At 47.0% G+C, this 21,766-nt stretch overlaps 1 protein-coding gene across 1 annotated transcript in view; it reads left to right on the top strand.

Moving 5' to 3' along the window:
* LOC308128188 (uncharacterized protein) overlaps positions 1-9,079 on the top strand; it is a gene marked incomplete at its 5' end in the record, with an annotated part of 9,181 nt that extends 102 nt beyond the window's left edge. The window contains 4 exons of the mRNA XM_080493897.1: positions 581-728; positions 1,214-1,369; positions 3,187-3,252; positions 8,739-9,079. Of these exons, the coding sequence (XP_080350023.1) occupies positions 581-728; positions 1,214-1,369; positions 3,187-3,252; positions 8,739-8,776 (408 nt within the window). The remainder of the gene's footprint in view (positions 1-580; positions 729-1,213; positions 1,370-3,186; positions 3,253-8,738) is intronic.
* Between the last annotated feature and the right edge of the window lie 12,687 nt (positions 9,080-21,766).

Here is a 21,766-nt window from a genome sequence, read left to right as displayed (position 1 = left end):
TACTTCCTCCGCCCAGCCAGGTGTAGCGCCGCGTTGTCATAACGCCGCATTGTGTCATAACGCCGCGTTTTGTAATAACTTGTTCCATATTGCAGCAGTTATTACAAAATGCAGGCGCTCTTTTCTTTTTTTTCTTTTAAGAAAATGTAATCATTTGGTGTATTATGTATTAAATCATCAAAATTGAGGCCTTAAGTAGAAAAGCCATCAAACCGTCAGAATAACATTAAATTTAACTGCGATTTTCTTTTTTTTAAACTAGGATGTTTTATTGCTCAGGCCTAAATCAGAAGTAACTATTTATTATAACAGAGTAATGTGTTCACAAGATAGAAACTACAGTTACACTACTTAATTATTACTGAAACCAACATTACGGCATTACCGACATAAACACGTATTCTGCTTTATTTTATATGATATAAAGCATAAAAGTACAAAAACAAACATTTATTACATTATTACATACCGTTATTACATGATGCGGCGCTACCAGGTGGGGGAGGGGCGGGGGGGGGGGGGGGGGGGGTTCTGTCGGCTCTACTTCCTGTGGCGGAGGCGTCATCCTCTGCTCCCTCAGGGCCTGTTGAAGGTGGCGGTGGAGAACGCCCGGGTGCAGGACAAGCAGATCCAGGCGGAGAAGCGGGAGCTGAAGATGGAGCTGTACAGGGAACGGGAGATGAGGGAGAGTCTGGAGCGACAGCTCACCTCCGAACTACAGAGCAGAGGTGAGGCGGGAACCGTCGACTCCGGGTCCACAGCCGGGCGCAGTTCTGGCTAAGAAGCCCCGCCCCCTCCTCCAAGGCAAACGACCCGGTAGCTGATCCGGTGAGCTCGGTGGCTGAGTCGTAAACGTACAGTCAGCCGCGAGGGGAAGGCGGGGCTTAGCCACAGGTCAAGCGTAGAACGTGAGGATTGAAAGAGGCTCCAACATGGCCGACGAACCACCAACAGAAGTGTGAACAGGTCAAAGAAAAAGATTTTTTTAAAAAGAAAAGAAATTCTTTAGTTAAGTCAGAATCTCCGATATGCAGATGATGTCGTCCAATATGGCCGACGAACCACCAAGAGAAAACCTTGATTTAAAAAAAAAAAAAAGTGAAGTCAGGGAGACGAGAAAGGGATTCACCGTGTTCTTTAGAGGTAATGGGGGAGGGGGAGGGGAGGGGCTAAAGTCACGGGGACGGTCCATTAAGCTTCCTTCTCCCTGCAGCTTCCATCCAGAAGCGGCTGAAGAAGGAGAAGAAGGCCAAGAGGAAGCTGCAGGAGGCGCTGGAGTTCGAATCCAAGAGGCGGGAGCGAGTGGAGGACGCTCTCAAACACTCGTCCTCGTCGTCTCCCGAGCCGCTGCACGCCGCCAACAACAACGGTACGACGACGTGCCTGTTTTTATTTTGTCTTTCTCCAATTGGGTCAAAGGTCACGCTCAGGGGCGACATGTCAGCTGTGGGATTCGAACCACCAACCTCCCGATCCCAAGTCCACTTCGCTAGCCTCTAGTCCAACGGCTGCCACACGCAAGGCGCTCTAACCATCCCCCGGGGAGCAGTTTGGGGTTCAGTGTCTTGCTCAAGGACACTTTGACATATCGACAGTGAAGACTGGGAATCAAACCTGCACCTTTATGATTGACAGTCAACCAGCTCTCCCAGCCGAGTCCCAGTCGTTCTTTGGTTTTGCTCAATGTGTTTGTGTCGGTGTTTAGCTGGACGGTTCTCCGCTCGTCCACTGAAGCTCTTGAACCGCTGGAGCTGCTGAGGGTAGAGCGCTGGAATTAACCAGATGTGACCGGACGGAGCAGGATGGAGTAGGACGGAGCAGGACGTAGCAGAACATAGAAGGACGGAGCAGGACGGAGTAGGACGGAGCAGGACGTAGCAGAACATAGCAGGACGGAGCAGGATGGAGTAGGACGTAGCAGAACATAGAAGGACGGAGCAGGACGGAGTAGGACGTAACTGGACATAGCAGAACATAGCAGGATGGAGTAGGACGTAGCAGAACATAGCAGGACGGAGCAGGACGTAACTGGACGTAGCAGAACATAGCAGGATTTAGCAGAACATAGCATATTGTAGCAGGACGTATCAGGATGGAGCAGGACGGAGCATAACATAGCAGGATGTAACAGGACGTAGCAGGACGGAGTAGGACGGAGCAGGGCGTAGCAGGATGTAACGGGACGAAGCAGAACATAGCAGGATTTAGCAGAACATAGCATATTGTAGCAGGACGTAACCGGATGTAGCAGATTGTAACAGGACGTAGCATAACATAGCAGGATGTAACAGGACGTAGCAGGACGGAGTAGGACGTAGTAGGATGTAACCAGACGTAGTAGGACGGAGCAGGACGTAACCGGACGGAGCAGATTGTAGCAGGACATAACGGGACGTAGCACGATGTAGCAGGACGTAGCCGGTGGGTCGTCGCCGGAGACGAATCTCCACATTGGTTTCACGGCGCTGCTCCTACTGGACTGGACTGGACTGGACTGGACTGGACTGGACGTGTGTGTGTGTGTGTGTGTGTGTGTGTGTGTGTGTGTGTGTGTGTGTGTGTGTGTGTGTGTGTGTGTGTGTGTGTGTGTGTGTGTGTGTGTGTGTGTGTGTGTGTGTGTGTGTGTGTGTGTGTGTGTGTGTGTGTGTGTGTGTGTGTGTGTTCAGTACATAATTGTGGGAAACATAGGAGTGATTTTTAACTTGAAACGTCGCCATGTAAACGCTAAACTTTTCTGAAACAACACAAAATACGATCCGTTTTCACAGGAAGCGTTTTGTGAACGTGAACCTTTTTGGAAAATGAAAATTCTAAACGACACGTTTTTGTATTTACGCCTAAAACGTTTCAGCTAAAAACGCTAAACGTCTCTGAAACGTGAAAACACACAGACGATGCGTTTTCACCCGGAATGTCGTGTCAACGTGAAACTTTTCGGAAACGACAAACACCAAGTGACGAGTTTTTCACTTGAAACGTCGTCGTTTAGATGCAAAAGCTTCTTGGTCTCGAAACGACGCCGTGAAATTTGTAAAACTTTTCGGAAGTGAACCAGGACACACACACACACACACACACACACACACACACACACACACACACACACACACACACACACACACACACCAGTGTTATTCTATTGGCCGCCCCACTGAGACTCTGTCTTGTCTTTGTGTTTCGCACCAGACGCTGCTGGAGCAGAAGACAAACCTGAACTTAATGGAAACCAGCAAGACAACGGCGCTGTACAGGGTACCTGAACACACACACACACACACACACACACACACACACACACACACACACACACACTAATAAAAAATTTTTTTAAAGATAAAACATTCAGGCGGTCAGACTCAAACAACAAAACACACCCACACATGCCACATATTAACAGATACAACTCTAAACATCAAGTGTGTTCAAAGGCACACACACACACACACACACACACACACACACACACACACACACACACACACACACACACACACACACACACATGGCAGGCACATGTGTGTGTCGGGGCCCAGTCTGTATTAGTGGAGACGCTAAGCAGACTCAGTGGCCTCCCTTTGATGTTCACCTTCACACACACACACGTGACGGTGTGTGTGTGTGTGTGTGTGTGTGTGTGTGTGTGTGTGTGTGTGTGTGTGTGTGTGTGTGTGTGTGTGTGTGTGTGTGTGTGTGTGTGTGTGTGTGTGTGTGTGTGTGTGTGTGTGTGTGTGTGTGTGTGTGTGTGTGTGTGTGTGTGGTGTGTGTGTGTGTGTGTAAGATGGAACGTTGTTTAAACTTCAAAGCAGTTTGAACGTGAAACTTTTCGGAAACTAAAACGCGCCGCGATGAAAACCGAAAATGAACCGTTTTCCCTTGAGACGTCGGGAAACTTTTCTGCAACGCGAACACAAAAAAACGACGTATTTCCACCTAAAACATGTCACTTGTAACGTGTGAACGTGAAACTTTTCTGAAACGTAAACACAGAAACTAGGCGCTCTTACTTGAAACGTTGTTGTGTGAACGTGAAGCTTTTCGGAAACACAAAAACGAGGCGTTTTCTCCTGTAGCGGGGTGTGAAGGTGATCCCAGAACCCTGGTGGATCCCTGGCGATCTCCTTCCTGTGTGATCCCGCCGGGTTCCGACGGCCGCGGACGTGCAGGAAAAGTTTTTTGATGTCGTTCGACAACGCGGGAGTCCGTTACGCTAACGACGGTCCTCGCTAGTGCAGCAGAACCGCCGGCGTTTTAGTATTCATGTGTCGTCCTCTTTCCACCAGCTGTGCTCAGTCCTGCCTGACATTGAAAACCTTCAAGCTGCGCGTGTGTGTGTGTGTGTGTGTGTGTGTGTGTGTGTGTGTGTGTGTGTGTGTGTGTGTGTGTGTGTGTGTGTGTGTGTGTGTGTGTGTGTGTGTGTGTGTGTGTTACCTGTAGTCGTGCTTGCGAGTGTGTTTGATCCACACTCTTGTGAGACAGGGAACTCTAATTAGCTCTCACTCCTCTTTAGACCCCTTTTAGATCCCCTCTCTTCTGCAAGCCAAGCACTCCGACACACACACACACACACACACACACACACACACACACACACACACACACACACACACACACAGACCCACCTGATTTCATTAATGTTGATTGGCCCAGTAGGACCCTTTGCTGCCTCTCACACACACACACACACTCATCCTTCCTACTATAAGCACCTACGGTGGTTTACACACACACACACACACACACACACACACACACACACACACACACACACACACACACACACACACACACACACCTCTCCCCTGCCTCTCTCACCTTCCACACTCTTAATTAACGAGTGAGGAGGAAAAGTGCTGAATACAAAGAAAGACATCGCGTTACAATCAAAAAGAGAGGGAGGAAGGAGGGAGGGAGAGAAGGAACGATAAGCAGGGGAGGGGGGGGAGAGAGAGAGAGAGGTTAAAGGAGGAAGAGATCGCTTTCTGTTCGCCTCTTAAAAGCCAAGTGGACTAATTGGCGGAGAAAAGAGAGGGATGAGGTGGAGGAGTTGAAAAGAGGGGGATGGGGAGGAGGGAGGGGGGAGAAAAGAGAGGGATGTAGGTGGAGGAGGAGGGTGGGGCAGAGAAGTTCCAGAAGAAAGAAGAGGAGGGAAGAAAGGGGGAAAGGAGAAGAGGTGGAAAAGTAAGGGAAGTTAAAGAAATGGAGAAAAGTGTGAAAAGGAGAGGAAGAAGTTTGAGAAAGAAGGTGGAGAGGAGAGGAGGAGAGGAGGAAATGAGAGCAAGAGGAGGAGGAAGAGAGTGGGAGAGGAGAGAGAGGAGGTGAAAGAGCAAGAAGAGAGAGAGATGAGTCGGAGGAAGAGGAACAGAAATGAAGAGCAGAAAGATTAAGGGATGAGGTGCAGGAAAAAAGAAAGAGGAAGAAAGATGGAGGGATGAGGAGGAGGAGGAGGAAGAAGGAGGACGGGGAATTGAAAAATGTGACCTTGTTGCGAGACCTGGTGACATTTTCTCCTCCAGTTTAATCTTAACCAGGACACACACACACACACACACACACACACACACACACACACACACACACACACACACACACACACACACACACACACACACGGAGGAGGAAAACAGGGAATAATGGATGGAAAAAAAATCCCTGAAATTAAAACTGAAAATTAAGAAAAAGTTTCATTCTGATTGTTTCTTGTTTTAATAGAAAGATTAAGAAGTAAAAGTGAAGGAATTTCAAGGTAAAAGGCCGAAATTTGAGTAAAAGGTGTTGAATTATAACATAATCTGGATTCTAATCTGTGTTATTCACTGTTTTCCAAATGTTGCTGGTTCAAGAAAATAAGTGAAATAATCTGGAGATCGAAAATAAGGAAAAATGATTAATTAGAGTGAAAAGAAAGAAAGTGTGGATTAAGATTGACCTATTGGGATTTTTCACGTTTTTATTTTCTACGTTTCTCATGTTTAGAACAGAAAAAAAACTTTTATCTTAAAGTAACTAAAAGCTGACTTCAGCCGACATTCAGATTATAGAGCATCTTCCTTAACTAATTCAGATTATAGAGCATCTCCCTCCACTAATCCAGGTTATAGAGCATCTTCCTCATTTTAACATCCAGATTATAGAGCATCTCCCTCCACTAATCCAGGTTATAGAGCATCTTCCTCATTTTAACATTCAGATTATAGAGCATCTCCCTCCACTAATCCAGGTTATAGAGCATCTTCCTCATTTTAACATCCAGATTATAGAGCATCTTCCTCCACTAATCCAGGTTACAGAGCATATTCCTCCACTAATCCAGATCATAGGGCATCCTCCTCCACTAATCCAGATTATAGAGCCTCTTCCTCCACTAATCCAGATTATAGAGCATCTTCCTCCACTAATCCAGATTATAGAGCATCTTCCCGCTCTTAACATCCAGATTATAGAACATCTTCCTCCTGTTAACATCCAGATTATAGAGCATCTTCCTCCTCTAATCCAGATTAGAGAGCGTCTCTGAAGTTGCTGCCTGAAGGAGAAAGAGAAAGGACAGGAGAGGAGAGGAGAGGAGAGGAGAGGAGAGGAGAGGAGAGGACGGAGAGAAGAAGAAGAATGGAGGATAAAAATACTATGAGACGAGCAGATAGAGGGCAGGAGGAGGGAGGGATGGAGGGAGGGGATGCATGCAGAATAGAGGGATGAAAGCGGAGGAGTGGAGGGGGTCCGAGTGATAAAAATAGGGAAGGGCAGGAGATGAAACGAGGGAATGTGACGGACGGGACATGAAAGAGAGAAAAAAAACTTAAGTTAAGTTTTTCTTCTTTTTTTTACTGGAAGATCTCGAATCTGTTTCACATCTCGGGAAAGAGAAAAAAACAAAGGATGATGAATAGAGGACAAAACGAGAGTGTGAGAGGAGGACGGAGGGCAAGAGGAGGAGGAGGAGGACGGAGGAGGAGGAGGAGGAGGAGGAAGGAGGAAGGAGCGGCTTTATGGATGCTGTTATGCAGAAATGTAAACACTTTGCAGCGTTCGCAGAAAACAATGACACCGCGGGGAGAGGAAGAGTGTGTGTGTGTGTGTGTGTGTGTGTGTGTGTGTGTGTGTGTGTGTGTGTGTGTGTGTGTGTGTGTGTGTGTGTGTGTGTGTGTGTGTGTGTGTGTGTGTGTGTGTGTGTGAGCGTGGGTGTGCAGCAACAGCACCACGGGGAGCGGAAGGAGAACGACGGAGGTGAGGGTGGAGGGGGGGTGGAGGGGGGGTGGGGGGGGGGTGGAGGGGGGGTGGAGGTCCACCCTCACTAAAATATTGTAGATGTGAGATTCGATCTAAACGGAGCAGATTTAAAAAAAATAAAAATACCAGAGGAATTTAAAACATCCTGCTGAAAAAACTGGAAAGTTCAACACAGTATTCCTTGAGTTCCAGGGAGTGTTCCTTGAGTTCAAGACAGTATTCCTTGAGTTTCAGGTAGTATTCTTTGAGTTCAAGACAGTATTCCTTGAGTTCAAGACAGTATTCCTTGAGTTTCAGGGAGTATTCCTTGAGTTCAAGACAGTATTCCTTGAGTTTCAGGGAGTATTCCTTGAGTTCAAGACAGTATTCCTTGAGTTCCAGGGAGTATTCCTTGAGTTCAAGACAGTATTCCTTGAGTTTCAGGGAGTATTCCTTGAGTTCAAGACATTATTCCTTGAGTTTCAGGGAGTATTCTTTGAGTTCAAGACAGTATTCTTTGAGTTCAAGACAGTATTCCTTGAGTTTCAGGGAGTATTCTTTGAGTTCAAGACAGTATTCCTTGAGTTCAAGACAGTATTCCTTGAGTTTCAGGGAGTATTCCTTGAGTTTCAGGGAGTATTCCTTGAGTTCAAGACAGTATTCCTTGAGTTTCAGGGAGTATTCTTTGAGTTCAAGACAGTATTCCTTGAGTTCAAGACAGTATTCCTTGAGTTTCAGGGAGTATTCTTTGAGTTCAAGACAGTATTCCTTGAGTTTCAGGGAGTATTCTTTGAGTTCAAGACAGTATTCCTTGAGTTCAAGACAGTATTCCTTGAGTTTCAGGGAGTATTCCTTGAGTTTCAGGGAGTATTCCTTGAGTTCAAGACAGTATTCCTTGAGTTTCAGGGAGTATTCCTTGAGTTCAAGACAGTATTCCTTGAGTTTCAGGGAGTATTCCTTGAGTTCAAGACAGTATTCCTTGAGTTTCAGGGAGTATTCTTTGAGTTCAAGACAGTATTCCTTCTGTTTCAGGGAGTATTCCTTGAGTTCAAGACAGTATTCCTTGAGTTCAAGACAGTATTCCTTGAGTTCCAGGGAGTATTCCTTGAGTTCAAGACAGTATTCCTTGAGTTCAAGACAGTATTCCTTGAGTTCAAGACAGTATTCCTTGAGTTTCAGGGAGTATTCCTTGAGTTCAAGACAGTATTCCTTGAGTTCCAGGGAGTATTCCTTGAGTTCAAGACAGTAGTCCTTGAGTTTCAGGGAGTATTCTTTGAGTTCAAGACAGTATTCCTTGAGTTCGGCTGATTGTGAGCATTTTCAAAAAGTTGGTTTTCTATGGTTTACACAGACTCCTAGCAGTTTTCAAAAAGTTTGATTTCCCACGTTTCCAGAGCCTTTTCAGAAAGTTCCACCTCGGGAGCCATTTTCAAAAAGTTGTGCGAGCCGACGGCCAAAACGCTCCGGAACGTTTGTTTTTCACGCTGAAATCTGATTTCCTGACTGACGCTTCTCGTCTCTTGTTCCTCCAGATTCACGGCCGTTTCTGAAAACCAGCATGATGTTCTAGAGCGAGACTCCGCCTCCACTAAGCCCCTCCCCCTTCCCCTCCCCCACTGCACAGAAGAACTCCACCAGCCAAGAGCCACGGGCGATCCGATTGGACGCCGCGGCGGGACGTTGCCCCGACACTTGTTTTGTTTTTTGTAAAGCGACAAGAGACGACGAGAGACGATGAGACGATGAGACTACTAAGAGACCGGCTTCGGTCTCTCTCTCTCTTTATCTTCTTTCTTTTCTTTGTTTCTTGACCAACTTCAAGCTCCTTTCATCCCTCGTTTTTCTGTCCCTCAACTCTTCTGATTCCGTGGAGAAAAAAAAAAAAAAAATTTAAGAGGAGGAAGTGAGCTTCTGGTTGGCGGTTCTGGATCTGAAGCGAAAGACTAAAACTTTACCGGGGGAAAAAAAAAGAGGGCGAGCCGTCTCCTCGCGCTCTGATTGGACGACAACCAGCCAAGGGGGAGGAGCCGAAGAAGGACGAGGGGGGAGGGGGGAAAGTGGAACTAATATTCGGGAGGATGAGGAAAACGTGGAGGCCGTTTGTGTTTCCGGAGAATGCATGGGATTAAAAACTTCTGGATTATTTCACCCTCGGTGCGCTCTTCACCTCCCCTTCTTCTTTTCCTTCTTCACTTTTATAATAATCCCTCCCTTTCTCCCCGACTCTGCTCCATTTTAAAAACGTTTTTTTTTTTGCATGACTCCCCGTCGTCACTCTAGAGGAGACTCCACGTGATGCAGATTTTATTTTATTTTTTCCGTGTATAAAGAATTTTTTCTATCAACTTTGAAAGAGGAAGTGAAAAAAAAAAACCGTTTGAGAAAAGACACAAGTACGTTTTTTTTTTTTGTTGGTTTTTTTATTACGACAATGTGATTTTTAAAGCTGCGACACACTGTGCGATTTAAAAAATAAATAAATAAATAAATTCTTTTATTTTTTTAATGTCTTTATGGTTCAAGGACGCCCGTTGTCATGACGACCTGCGATAAAATTCACCGGTTCCCAGTGTTTAAAGTTGCCCGATTTCACAAATCGTTCCCGTGTCAATCCCAGTAAGCGCGAACAACGTCGTCGAGCCCGTAGCGTAGCTTCACGTGATCTACGCCCACGTGCGTGACGACGACGCCCGCCAGTGCCGCCGGCAGCGAACACGGCGTCCTAGCGTGAACAAGGTCAAAGCTGTTTATATCGCCCACAAGGGGGCACCACCCCAAAACGAGAGGTTTTGATCGTCGTTAGCACAGGAGGCTAATATAAACCCGCCGCTGTTAAATCTAGCCATTAACAGCTAGCGATTAGCGTTAGCGGTTAGCCACTAGATTAGTATAAAGTGGGATTTACAAACGACCCTGTAGTTCACGTTAAACCTCCGGGGGGCGTTGCTCTGCAGCGCGGATGTTTGCAGACGACGCCGCCATCACTTTTTATCCGTGTTTTCCCGTCTGAGCTGCAACGCTAACGCTATGCTACCGCCATGATTGACTGTTCCTGCGGACGAGCGCCTAACGAGTCAGAAGAAGTTTTAGATTCCATTTTTTTTTTTTTTTTCCCCCCCCCGAATAAATTTGAAGAATTTATTTAAGGACGAGGGAGACGTGGGACAACCAGGATACGACTCCAATAGGCAGAGTCGAGGATTCGGGATCGTATAAATCTTTATCAATTCACAATCACGACGGCTGCGACCGCTTTATTCCGTTCACCTGTTTTGTTGCAGTGCTAGCGGTAAATGCTAGTAGATGCTAACAAGCAGAGTTCCTCGCGCGGCGAGCTGTGATCGTATGAGACGGAAGTCGCTCAGTGTGTCGCAGCCTTGAAACACGATGTTTTCCAGGAGGTTGGGAACGTCGGACTTCTTCCTCCCAGTTCCCGCCACCGGGCCGTCGTACTGACGTTTGTGGTGTTTGTGGGACTGAAGGAGCGCTTGATTTGTCCGACCTTTGAAGTGGAGAGTCTTTGAGGACTATGTTAGAACCTCAGCAATACTGACGACCCCCCCCACCCCCCCCCCCCCTTCAAGATTCTGAAACTCCGAGTGCAGACTGTCGTGTTTTGTTTATTCCACTGTGTGTTTCCCGGGTTTCTTTGTTGATTACTACTCTTTGAAATGTGTGAGAGGGGGCGGGGGCGGGGTGGGCGGGGCTCTGGGGAGGGGGCGGGGTTTATAGGGATATTCTGTGTAGATAGAAACGACATTGAGACGTGTTTTTTTTTTTTGTTTTTGTTTCTTTTCTTCTGTTTTATTTTGTTTCCTGGTGATCTCTCGGTCTGTCACTGTTCTCTGGGTTTGAGCTGACTGCAAATATACAGTATTATAATGACCGTGTGTCCCGCTGTTTTCTACACACACACACACACACACACACACACACACACACACACACACACAGATTATTTTCTTCTCGTCATTTGATTCCAAGCTGTTCTGAAGAAGACAAAAAACCTCGGTGGGATTACAGGATGTACACACACACACACACACACACACACACACACACACACACTTTGGTATTCTGGTAATGTGTTTCGTGAACACACACAGAAGCTTGACAGTAAACACACACACACACACACACACACACGTTGCTCTGTTCCATTTAGACTGTATGTTTACTCTGTATTACCAGGTTAATGAGGTGAAGCCTCTCTTTACCTCTCTCTCTCTTCTCTCCCTCTTTTCTCTTGTCTCTCTCTCACTCTTTCTCTCTACCTCTCTCTCTGTCACTCACTCCCCCTTTCTTTCTCTCCCTCTTTTCTCTCTCCTTGTTGCTCTGGCTCCCCCTCTACCTCTCTCACCCCCCCCCCCCCTCCTTTCACAATCACCCCCACTGTCACTCTTTCGACCTTTGCCTTCCATTTTCTCCTCCCTCACTGTTTCATCTCCCCCGTTCCCCTCCATCTTTTCATCTCTCTCTCCATCTCTCTCTCTCTCTCTCTCTCTCCCTCCCTCCATCTCTCTCCGTTTACCAAATAGCTGATGTCACTTTTTCCATTTCCCCCCTAATGGAGGCGGAAACACAGAGCGATGGACGGCGAGGAGGAGGAGGAGGAGGAGATGAAGAGCGATGGACGGCGAGGAGGAGGAGGAGGAGGAGATGAAGAGCGATGGACGGCGAGGAGGAGGAGGAGGAGGAGATGAAGAGCAATAGATGGGGAGCGAAGGAAGGCGATGAGGAGGGGCGGAGAGATGACGGCGTGGGGAGAAAGATAGATTGAGTGGACGTGGGAGGAAATGGAGGAGATGGAGAGAACGAGGGGTGATGATGGACAGAGGGGAGAGATGAAGGGACGGGGGGATCCTAAGAACCAGGATGGCTGCAGAGGTGAAGGAGGGAAAGAAACAAACTGTTGGTTTAGAAAAAAGACGACAAAATATCCTGATACAAGAAGTTAGTTTGTAGATTTACCGTATTTTCTGGACTAAAGCAAACTTTTCATTTTTTGGCTCCTCATGTGATTTATATATCAAAGTATATATGGTATATTCCATCTGCGACCACCAGATGTCACCATATGACCTATAATCTGAAAATATATGGAGGAAGACGCTCTATCATCTGGATGGGTGGAGGATGATAGTCTATAATCTGGATGTTTGAGGAGGAAGATGGTCTATAATCTGGACTAGTGGAAGAAGATGCTCTATAATCTGAATTAGCTGAGGGAGATTTACACACTATGTAAAAAGTCTGAAAAGAGGTCATAATTGTCTATTAATATGTAAACACAAAGTCAGGTGAAGGAGAAATGTTCGGTCCTGTTTCCACGACAATGTGTTAGGCAGGGCTGTAGTACTCCAGTCCGAGTCCGGACTGGAGTACTACAGCCCACGGACTCGGACTCGGGACATTTTCTTTTGGTCTCAGACTCCTTGGTATTCGACTCAGACTTGGCCATTGGACTCGCAAAATATTTTACTCGTCTCTACCGAGTCCAACTGTGTTCTTAAACCTGGTTAAAGCTTGAACCTTTTTTTAAAATTATTTTTTAATTGACGCAAATCCTCCACCACAGCAAGTCTCCACCTTCACAACAGTCCCAGACTGGGTCCGGTACTCGCCAGCTCGTCCTCCGATTGGGTGGGGGACAGACTGAAAGGCATTATTATTTTTGCTGCCAAAGCCAGTTTAAGTATCCGCAGCTCCGTCTCACTGGACAGTGTAAAGCAGCCAGACGTCATTTTGACGCTCAATCTTCTTAAAGGACGTCCAGAAAAACAGCCCAGTTTGCTGAAAGCTGTCTGAAATATGTGTTCAGTGGAACCTCTTACTAGGAACCCTGTTAGAAGAGATAAATAGTCGAGCACAGAGAGGTTTTAACTGTTAACGTGCTTTAATGAGGGACTGCCTCCAGCAGGGGGCGCTGCTGTGAAGTTTACTTCAGTCAAACCGAGCAAGGTGGTCCTTACATAGCAGATATGCCTTTTGTTCAAAAATAAAAATGTCTCTGTGAATAGTTTAATAAAGCAACATTGTTTTTGAAAATGTTTTTGTTGTTTATCTCCACATTCGTATTTTTCATTTCATTTGTTTTATTTATTTAAAAGGGGCCGTGTACAATTTAAACCTAAATGTTGACATTTGATGCACCGTACCAGATTTAGCTGGAGGCTAATTCACATCTGAAGTCCTGTGGCAAGTAAAAGACAGTCCATACATAAAGACATTCACAGGACAATGTTTAACACACAGACATGAAACAATACTAAAAAATAAAATGACCCCGACTTATCCCTGCCCACCCCCCACATCAACCAGACAAGACAACGTTAAAGACACTAAAACAAGTCCAGCACTGGACCACAGAGAAACATTGATCAGTGAGTGCAGTTGAGTGGAAAAGCCCTATTAGAAGAGTTGAGTATAATGAAATTTCTCTAATTTTGTGGTCGTGAAAATATATATTTTTTCTGTCATAAGGTTTACTCCTGATCTCATCTGGACTTGGGACTCGGACCTTTGTGACTCTGACTTTAATTGGACCTGACAAGCCCCGACTTGGACTTGTCTTGGACTCGATAAAGGTGGATTTGACTACAGCTCTGGTTTTAGGTACTAAGATATTAGTCTTTTATTGTTTCAGAAACTGTTTTCCATGTTTTGAAAATGATGTCCATTTACATGGAAACAGAAATGCTGAAAACCGTGTAGTTTTCGCACTGTGTTTGCAGTTGCCATGGTACCTGTTACCATGGCAACGGCAGAACAAGCAGGTTCACTTTGATCTTCAAAGCCTTAGATGTTAAAAGCATCACGTTATGTATTAATGTGGTGAACTTGAAAGCCATGTTATGATGTCAACGAGATGCTTTGAACTTCAAAGCTTTGATCATCATAACTAGAGAGACTATACCTAGCAAAACAGACTACAGAGATGTCAGCCTGATCGACTGATGAACTGAGACAACGTGAGACAGCATTGCAGTGAGGAGCATCTTTAAGATTTATAATTCAAAATATTTCAGAGAATTCTACGAGAGAAATGGAAAACCGACAGGAGAAAACCATGGCGTGTACTTGTGACACGATCACACAACTGCAGAAGGACCTGAGTTATTACCAAAACTTGAACTTAAACCGGGTTGAGGAGCAGCTTAAGCTCTGGCATCATTTAAGGAGGGTGGAAGAAGACAGAGACAAACTGCTGAAAGAAAATGAAGATTTGGTCAGAGCTCTGGAGGGGTCTAAAGGTGACCTGGAGAGTGAAGTGGCCACTCAGTTGAAGGAGAAAAGTGAAGACAAATGTGCTCTGTTTTCCCAGTGCCAGAAGGATCCCAGCCAGCTTTCTCAAGTGGACGACAGTTTGAAAGAGGACTATGACAAACTGCTGAAAGACAAGAAGGAGTTGAGTAACCAGGTCAGAGCTCTGGAGACCAAACAAGAACAGTTGGACTCTGAACTCCAAGACAAGGACCAACGGCTGAGAGACATGGAGGAGCACATGGGCAACTGTGAGAAGAACACTCAAGACCTTCAATTAGAAGTATTTGCCCTCAAAAGTGCCTTGGACCTGAAGGAGACTGAGTGTGGTGATCTAAAAACGGAACTGCAGGAACTGAAGGGCGATTTAACAATCGCCAAGACCAGCCTGGAGAAGTCCCTGGATCAACTTGAGATGTCCAAAGCTGAAGAGAAGAGGACCAAGGCTGAACTAGAGAGGACAATGCTGATGAAGCTGGAGGAAGCAGCTGAACAGAAATCCCCCCTGCAGTCTGCGTTTGAGCAGAAAGTTAATGAGTCTACTTCACAAGTCAGCAGTTTGGAAGAGGACAATGACAAAGTGCTGGAGGACAAGGAGCAGTTGAGTAACCAGGTCAGAGCTCTGGAGGCCAAACAAGAACAGTTGGACTCTGAACTCCAAGATAAGGACCAACGGCTGAGAGACATGGAGGAGGAGGTTCAGGCGTTGGAAAAGAGTCTCCAGGTAGAAAGAGAAGAAAATGAGAATAAGTTGCAGGAGAGAGCCGAACAAATCGGTGAGTTGCTTCACGCCTTTCGTAATCAGGCTGAAAAATACCGTGAGCACATGGGCAACTGTGAGAAGAACTCTCAAGACCTTCAATTAGAAGTGTTTGCCCTCAAAAGTGCCTTGGACCTGAAGGAGACTGAGTGTGGCGATCTAAAAACGGAACTGAAGGACGATTTAACAATCGACAAGACCAGCCTGGAGAAGTCCCTGGATCAACTTGAGATGTCAGCTGAACAGAAATCCTCCCTGCAGTCTGCATTTGAGCAGAAAGTTAATGAGTCTACTTCACAAGTCAGCAGTTTGAAAGAGGACAATGACAACCTGCTGGAGGACAAGGAGCAGTTGAGTAACCAGGTCAGAGCTCTGGAGACCAAACAACAGTTGGACTCTGGGTTCCTTGAAGACCGCCAACAAATAAGAGACATGGAGGAGCAGGTTCAGGCCTTGGTAAACAGTCTGCAGTTAGAAAGAGAAGAAACTAACCGGAAGATGCAGGAGAGAGACGACAAAATCAATGAGCTGTCGTATGCCTTGGGTCATCAGGCCGAGTTGCACGATGAGTACATAGAGGACTGTGTCAACAACACTCATGAACTTGAATTGGAAGTGGACACCCTCACAAGTGACTTGGACCTGAAGGAGACCGAGTGTGAGAACCTCAAAAAGGAACTGCAGGAACTGAAGGGCAATGCACTAATCGCCAGGACCAGCCTGGAGAAGTCCCTGGATCAACTAGAGAAGTCCAAGGCTGAAGAGAAGAGGACCAAGGCTGAACTAGAGAGGACAATGCTGATGAAGCTGGAGGAAGCAGCTGAACAGAAATCCCCCCTGCAGTCTGCGTTTGAGCAGAAAGTTAATGAGTCTACTTCACAAGTCAGCAGTTTGGAAGAGGACAATGACAAAGTGCTGGAGGACAAGGAGCAGTTGAGTAACCAGGTCAGAGCTCTGGAGGCCAAACAAGAACAGTTGGACTCTGAACTCCAAGATAAGGACCAACGGCTGAGAGACATGGAGGAGGAGGTTCAGGCGTTGGAAAAGAGTCTCCAGGTAGAAAGAGAAGAAAATGAGAATAAGTTGCAGGAGAGAGCCGAACAAATCGGTGAGTTGCTTCACGCCTTTCGTAATCAGGCTGAAAAATACCGTGAGCACATGGGCAACTGTGAGAAGAACTCTCAAGACCTTCAATTAGAAGTGTTTGCCCTCAAAAGTGCCTTGGACCTGAAGGAGACTGAGTGTGGCGATCTAAAAACGGAACTGAAGGACGATTTAACAATCGACAAGACCAGCCTGGAGAAGTCCCTGGATCAACTTGAGATGTCAGCTGAACAGAAATCCTCCCTGCAGTCTGCATTTGAGCAGAAAGTTAATGAGTCTACTTCACAAGTCAGCAGTTTGAAAGAGGACAATGACAACCTGCTGGAGGACAAGGAGCAGTTGAGTAACCAGGTCAGAGCTCTGGAGACCAAACAACAGTTGGACTCTGGGTTCCTTGAAGACCGCCAACAAATAAGAGACATGGAGGAGCAGGTTCAGGCCTTGGTAAACAGTCTGCAGTTAGAAAGAGAAGAAACTAACCGGAAGATGCAGGAGAGAGACGACAAAATCAATGAGCTGTCGTATGCCTTGGGTCATCAGGCCGAGTTGCACGATGAGTACATAGAGGACTGTGTCAACAACACTCATGAACTTGAATTGGAAGTGGACACCCTCACAAGTGACTTGGACCTGAAGGAGACCGAGTGTGAGAACCTCAAAAAGGAACTGCAGGAACTGAAGGGCAATGCACTAATCGCCAGGACCAGCCTGGAGAAGTCCCTGGATCAACTAGAGAAGTCCAAGGCTGAAGAGAAGAGGACCAAGGCTGAACTAGAGAGGACAATGCTGATGAAGCTGGAGGAAGCAGCTGAACAGAAATCCCCCCTGCAGTCTGCGTTTGAGCAGAAAGTTAATGAGTCTACTTCACAAGTCAGCAGTTTGAAAGAGGACTATGCCAAAGTGCTGGAGGACAAGGAGCAGTTGAGTAACCAGGTCAGAGCTCTGGAGACCAAACAAGAACAGTTGGACTCTGAACTCCAAGACAAGGACCAACGACTGAGAGACATGGAGGAGGAGGTTCAGGCGTTGGAAAAGAGTGTCCAGGTAGAAAGAGAAGAAAATGAGAATAAGTTGCAGGAGAGAGCCGAACAAATCGGTGAGTTGCTTCACGCCTTTCGTAATCAGGCTGAAAAATACCGTGAGCACATGGGCAAATGTGAGAAGAACTCTCAAGACCTTCAATTAGAAGTGTTTGCCCTCAAAAGTGCCTTGGACCTGAAGGAGACTGAGTGTGGTGATCTAAAAACGGAACTGAAGGACGATTTAACAATCGACAAGACCAGCCTGGAGAAGTCCCTGGATCAACTTGAGATGTCAGCTGAACAGAAATCCTCCCTGCAGTCTGCATTTGAGCAGAAAGTTAATGAGTCTACTTCACAAGTCAGCAGTTTGAAAGAGGACAATGACAACCTGCTGGAGGACAAGGAGCAGTTGAGTAACCAGGTCAGAGCTCTGGAGACCACACAACAGTTGGACTCTGGCTTCCTTGAAGACCACCAACAGCTCAGAGACATGGAGGAGGAGGTTCAGGCCTTGGTAAACAGTCTGCAGTTAGAAAGAGAAGAAACTGACCCGAAGGTGCAGGAGAGAGACGAACTAATCAATGAGCTGCTGGACGCCTTTCGTAATCGGGAAGAAAAATACAGTGATCACCTGGGCGACTGTGAGAAGAACACTCAAGACCTTCAATTAGAAGTGTTTGCCCTCAAAAGTGCCTTGGACCTGAAGGAGACTGAGTGTGGTGATCTAAAAACGGAACTGCAGGAACTGAAGGGCGATTTAACAATCGACAAGACCAGCCTGGAGAAGTCTCTGGATCAACTTGAGATGTCCAAATCTGAAGAGAAGAGGACCAAGGCTGAACTAGAGAGGACAATGTTGATGAAGCTGGAGGAAGCAGCTGAACAGAAATCCTCTCTGCAGTCTGCGTTTGAGCAGAAAGTTAATGAGTCTACTTCACAAGTCAGCAGTTTGAAAGAGGACTATGACAAAGTGCTGGAGGACAAGGAGCAGTTGAGTAACCAGGTCAGAGCTCTGGAGACCAAACAACAGTTGGACTCTGAACTCCAAGACAAGGACCAACGGCTGAGAGACATGGAGGAGGAGGTTCAGGCGTTGGAAAAGAGTGTCCAGGTAGAAAGAGAAGAAAATGAGAATAAGTTGCAGGAGAGAGCCGAACAAATCGGTGAGTTGCTTCACGCCTTTCGTAATCAGGTTGAAAAATACCGTGAGCACATGGGCAACTGTGAGAAGAACTCTCAAGACCTTCAATTAGAAGTGTTCGCCCTCAAAAGTGCCTTGGACCGTAAGGAGATTGAGTGTGAGAACCTCAAAAAGGAACTGAAGGAAAAGTGTGACGATGTAGCGACCGTCAGCACCAAACTGGAGACGTCCCTGGATGAACTGGAGGAGTTCAAGGCTGAGGAGGAGAGGACGATGGAGATGAAGCTGCAGGAAGCAGCTGCAGTTATCCAGGCAACGTACTGGATCATTGTGGTGATGAGGGAGCAGAACCATAAAGCAAAGCTCTTTGTTGGCCAACCGCTCGACATCCCCGCCCTCACCTATGGTCAGGAAGGTTTGGTCATGACCGAAATAATGAGATCGTGGTTACAAGAGGCCCAGATGAGTTTTCTCCGTAGGTTGGCGGGCGTCGATCGTGATGATAGAGTGTTGAACTCAGCCATTCCAGAGGGACTCAGAGTCGAACCGCCGCTCTTCTACATTGAGAGGAGCCAGTTGAGGTCGTCCGGGCTTCTGGCTAGGATGCCCCCTGGTGGCCTCTCTTTAGTGGTCTACCAGGCACGTCCATCTGGGTGGAGGCCCGAAGGTTGGCCCAGGACTCGCTGGGGAGATTATATCTCTGGCTTGATCTTGGAGCGTCTCAGGGTCCCCGATCGGGGAGGTGGGAGAAGTTATGGTTACTCTGTTCTTTACACTGCTACCTCCACCCCAAATGGACGAAGTGGGAAAGAAGGTGGATGGATGGATGGATGGATCGGTCAGAGCTCAGAGTCCAAACAAGAAGAGTATGACTCTGAGCTGATTGGTGCAGAGAGGTTGGAGTCTCCCTCTGCTGCCGTGGCAGAACAGGCTGACGAGAGGACAGGCGTGAGGCTGATTAAGGTGGTGTGTGGATCGTTTCACCAGGGGTACCAGGGCTTTTTTTATGGAGGAGTCCAGTGCATGGCGATAGCTGCTGTCAGCTTAGCCAAACACACCATGAACAGCGTGTTCTCGTGGGAGACGTGTGATCTTGATCACGCTGTGGTGTTAGGTGATCAGTTGTACACGACTTTGCGTGACAACCACATCTTTACTCATCCTTCATACCTGATGTCGGTCCCAGATTTGCCGGAGCAGCTGGAGATAGATGAGCAGCAGATCAAGTTTGCTCCTGGTGACTCTGTGTTCGGTGATATAGGTGTGACTGAAGGCCAGCTCATCGATGAGGGTGTGTTCATCAGTCTGAGAAACGGACTGGAGAGGATCTTCAGTCAGTACAGTACATGTCTCATGACAATGTGTGAGCACACTTCAGCCATCGTCTGTGAGGCTGGACGCTTCGCTGTGGTGGACAGTCACTCACGCAGCGACCTTGGCTTGGTACACGACAACGGTACCAGTGTGGTTCTGCAGTTTGCTTGTCTGGATGACCTGCATCAGTACATCTGTTGTTTGGCTGACTGCTTGAGTTCAGGAGAGAAGTACTTTGAGCTCTGTGGCGTCAGTATCAGCACTGTCTGCTCTCTTCGGTGAAGATTCATGTCATTGAGATGACTTCCCCCAAAAAACATGCACTGGGCAAGCCTGCCGCCCCTCCCAGCTGCCCGAGCGCTGCTCTGATGAGGGTGGAAGAGGCGGCGATGGCGGGGCGATGGCAGGACGATGGAGGGACGACAGCGGGATGATGGAGTGACAACGGTGGGATGATGGAGGGACAACGGTGGGATGATGGAGGGACGACGGCGGGATGATAGAGGGACGACAGCGGAACGACGGTGGGAAGATGGCGAGACGACAGCGGGCAAGACCGCCGCCTCTCCCAGCTCCCCCCTGAGCGCTGCTCTGTGCGGCTGGAACCGATGGTCATTCCAGATGGAAGTTCCCCTCTGGGGATTAATACAGGGCTTTAAAAATAAAAAAATAAAAAAATAAATAAGTAAATAACAACAGAGTGTCTTATACATACTTCAGCCTTCAGTATTGGGATGAACAGGAAAAGAAGAAAGTAACGAGGGATGATGATTCAATTCAATTCAATTCAATTTTATTTGTAAAGCGCCAAATCACATCAACAAACATCTCAGAGCCTCTTACAATGATAGAGAACCACAGAACCCAACTAAACCTTCCAGAGCAGCAGATGGAACAAGCAACAGTGGAAACCAGGAAAAACTCCCTCGCATGGAGAGAAGTTCATAAAAACTCCCTCTTCAGGAAGAAAGCGTGGGGCGGAGCCTAGACTCTGGAAGGGCGGCCATCCGCCTTGACCGGTTTGGGGGGAGAAGTACATGGGATAGGACAGGGAGAGAGAGGAATAGAAGAGGGAGAGAGAGAGGAATAGAAGAGGGAGAGAGAGAGTGGCAGACAGGCCAGAGAAGTACAAATACTAAGAAAAGTCTATGATGAACGTTGGTCTGATGATGAACCAATCTCAGTCTGGAGTTTAAGGGCCGTGCCATTGCGGTGGGGTCCCAGTGCTGTGGTGGGGTCGGGTAGTAGGACCGTCGTAACTCCACTCTGGGAGTCTTGGGTCTGATCCCCTGGATCCTGCTCCCCTCCTGTCAGGGAGAAAAACAGACGGCGGCAGTATCTGGTGGCTCCAGTAATGTTGTTACACAGAGAGAAAGAAAGAAAGACAAGAAACAGAAGCTCCAAATGTAGAGTTCCTCCCTTTAACGGGAGAGAGGAAATCCCCTCAGCAGTCTAGGCCTAGAGCAGCTCAACTTAGTGCTCCTATTTTATTCCTAATGAGAAGCTCTATCAAAGAGGAAGCTTTTTAGTCTCCTCTTAAATAAACTAATGGTGTCGGCCCTTCGGACCGAGGCTGCTAGTTGATTCCAGAGTAAAGGAGCCATATGGCTGAAACTCCTGCCTCCTCTTTTACTTTGAAGGACTTTAGAGATTACCAACAGTCCTGCATCCTCAGAGCCAAGGGCTCGTGGAGGGTGAGACACTTCTAGAAGTTTCTCGATATAGGACGGAGCCTTCTGATGAAGAGTTTTAGATGTGATCAGAAGGATCTTGAATTCTATTCTAGATTTGATGTGAAGCCAGTGTAAGGATGCTAAGACTGGGGAGATGTGCTCTCTTCTTCCAGTTCTGGTTAGTAAACCTGCAGCAGCGTTCTGCTCTAGCTGGAAGATCCTAACAGAGGAGTTTGGACATCCTGACATTAGGGAGTTACAATCATCTCATCTTCAAGTCACA

Source organism: Lipophrys pholis, assembly GCF_963383615.2.
Source record: "Lipophrys pholis genome assembly, contig: SCAFFOLD_124, whole genome shotgun sequence".
In the NCBI taxonomy this organism is placed as follows: domain Eukaryota; kingdom Metazoa; phylum Chordata; class Actinopteri; order Blenniiformes; family Blenniidae; genus Lipophrys; species Lipophrys pholis.
The sequence above is the reverse complement of the archived record's forward strand: the minus strand, read 5'-3'. Positions and strand labels throughout refer to the sequence as shown.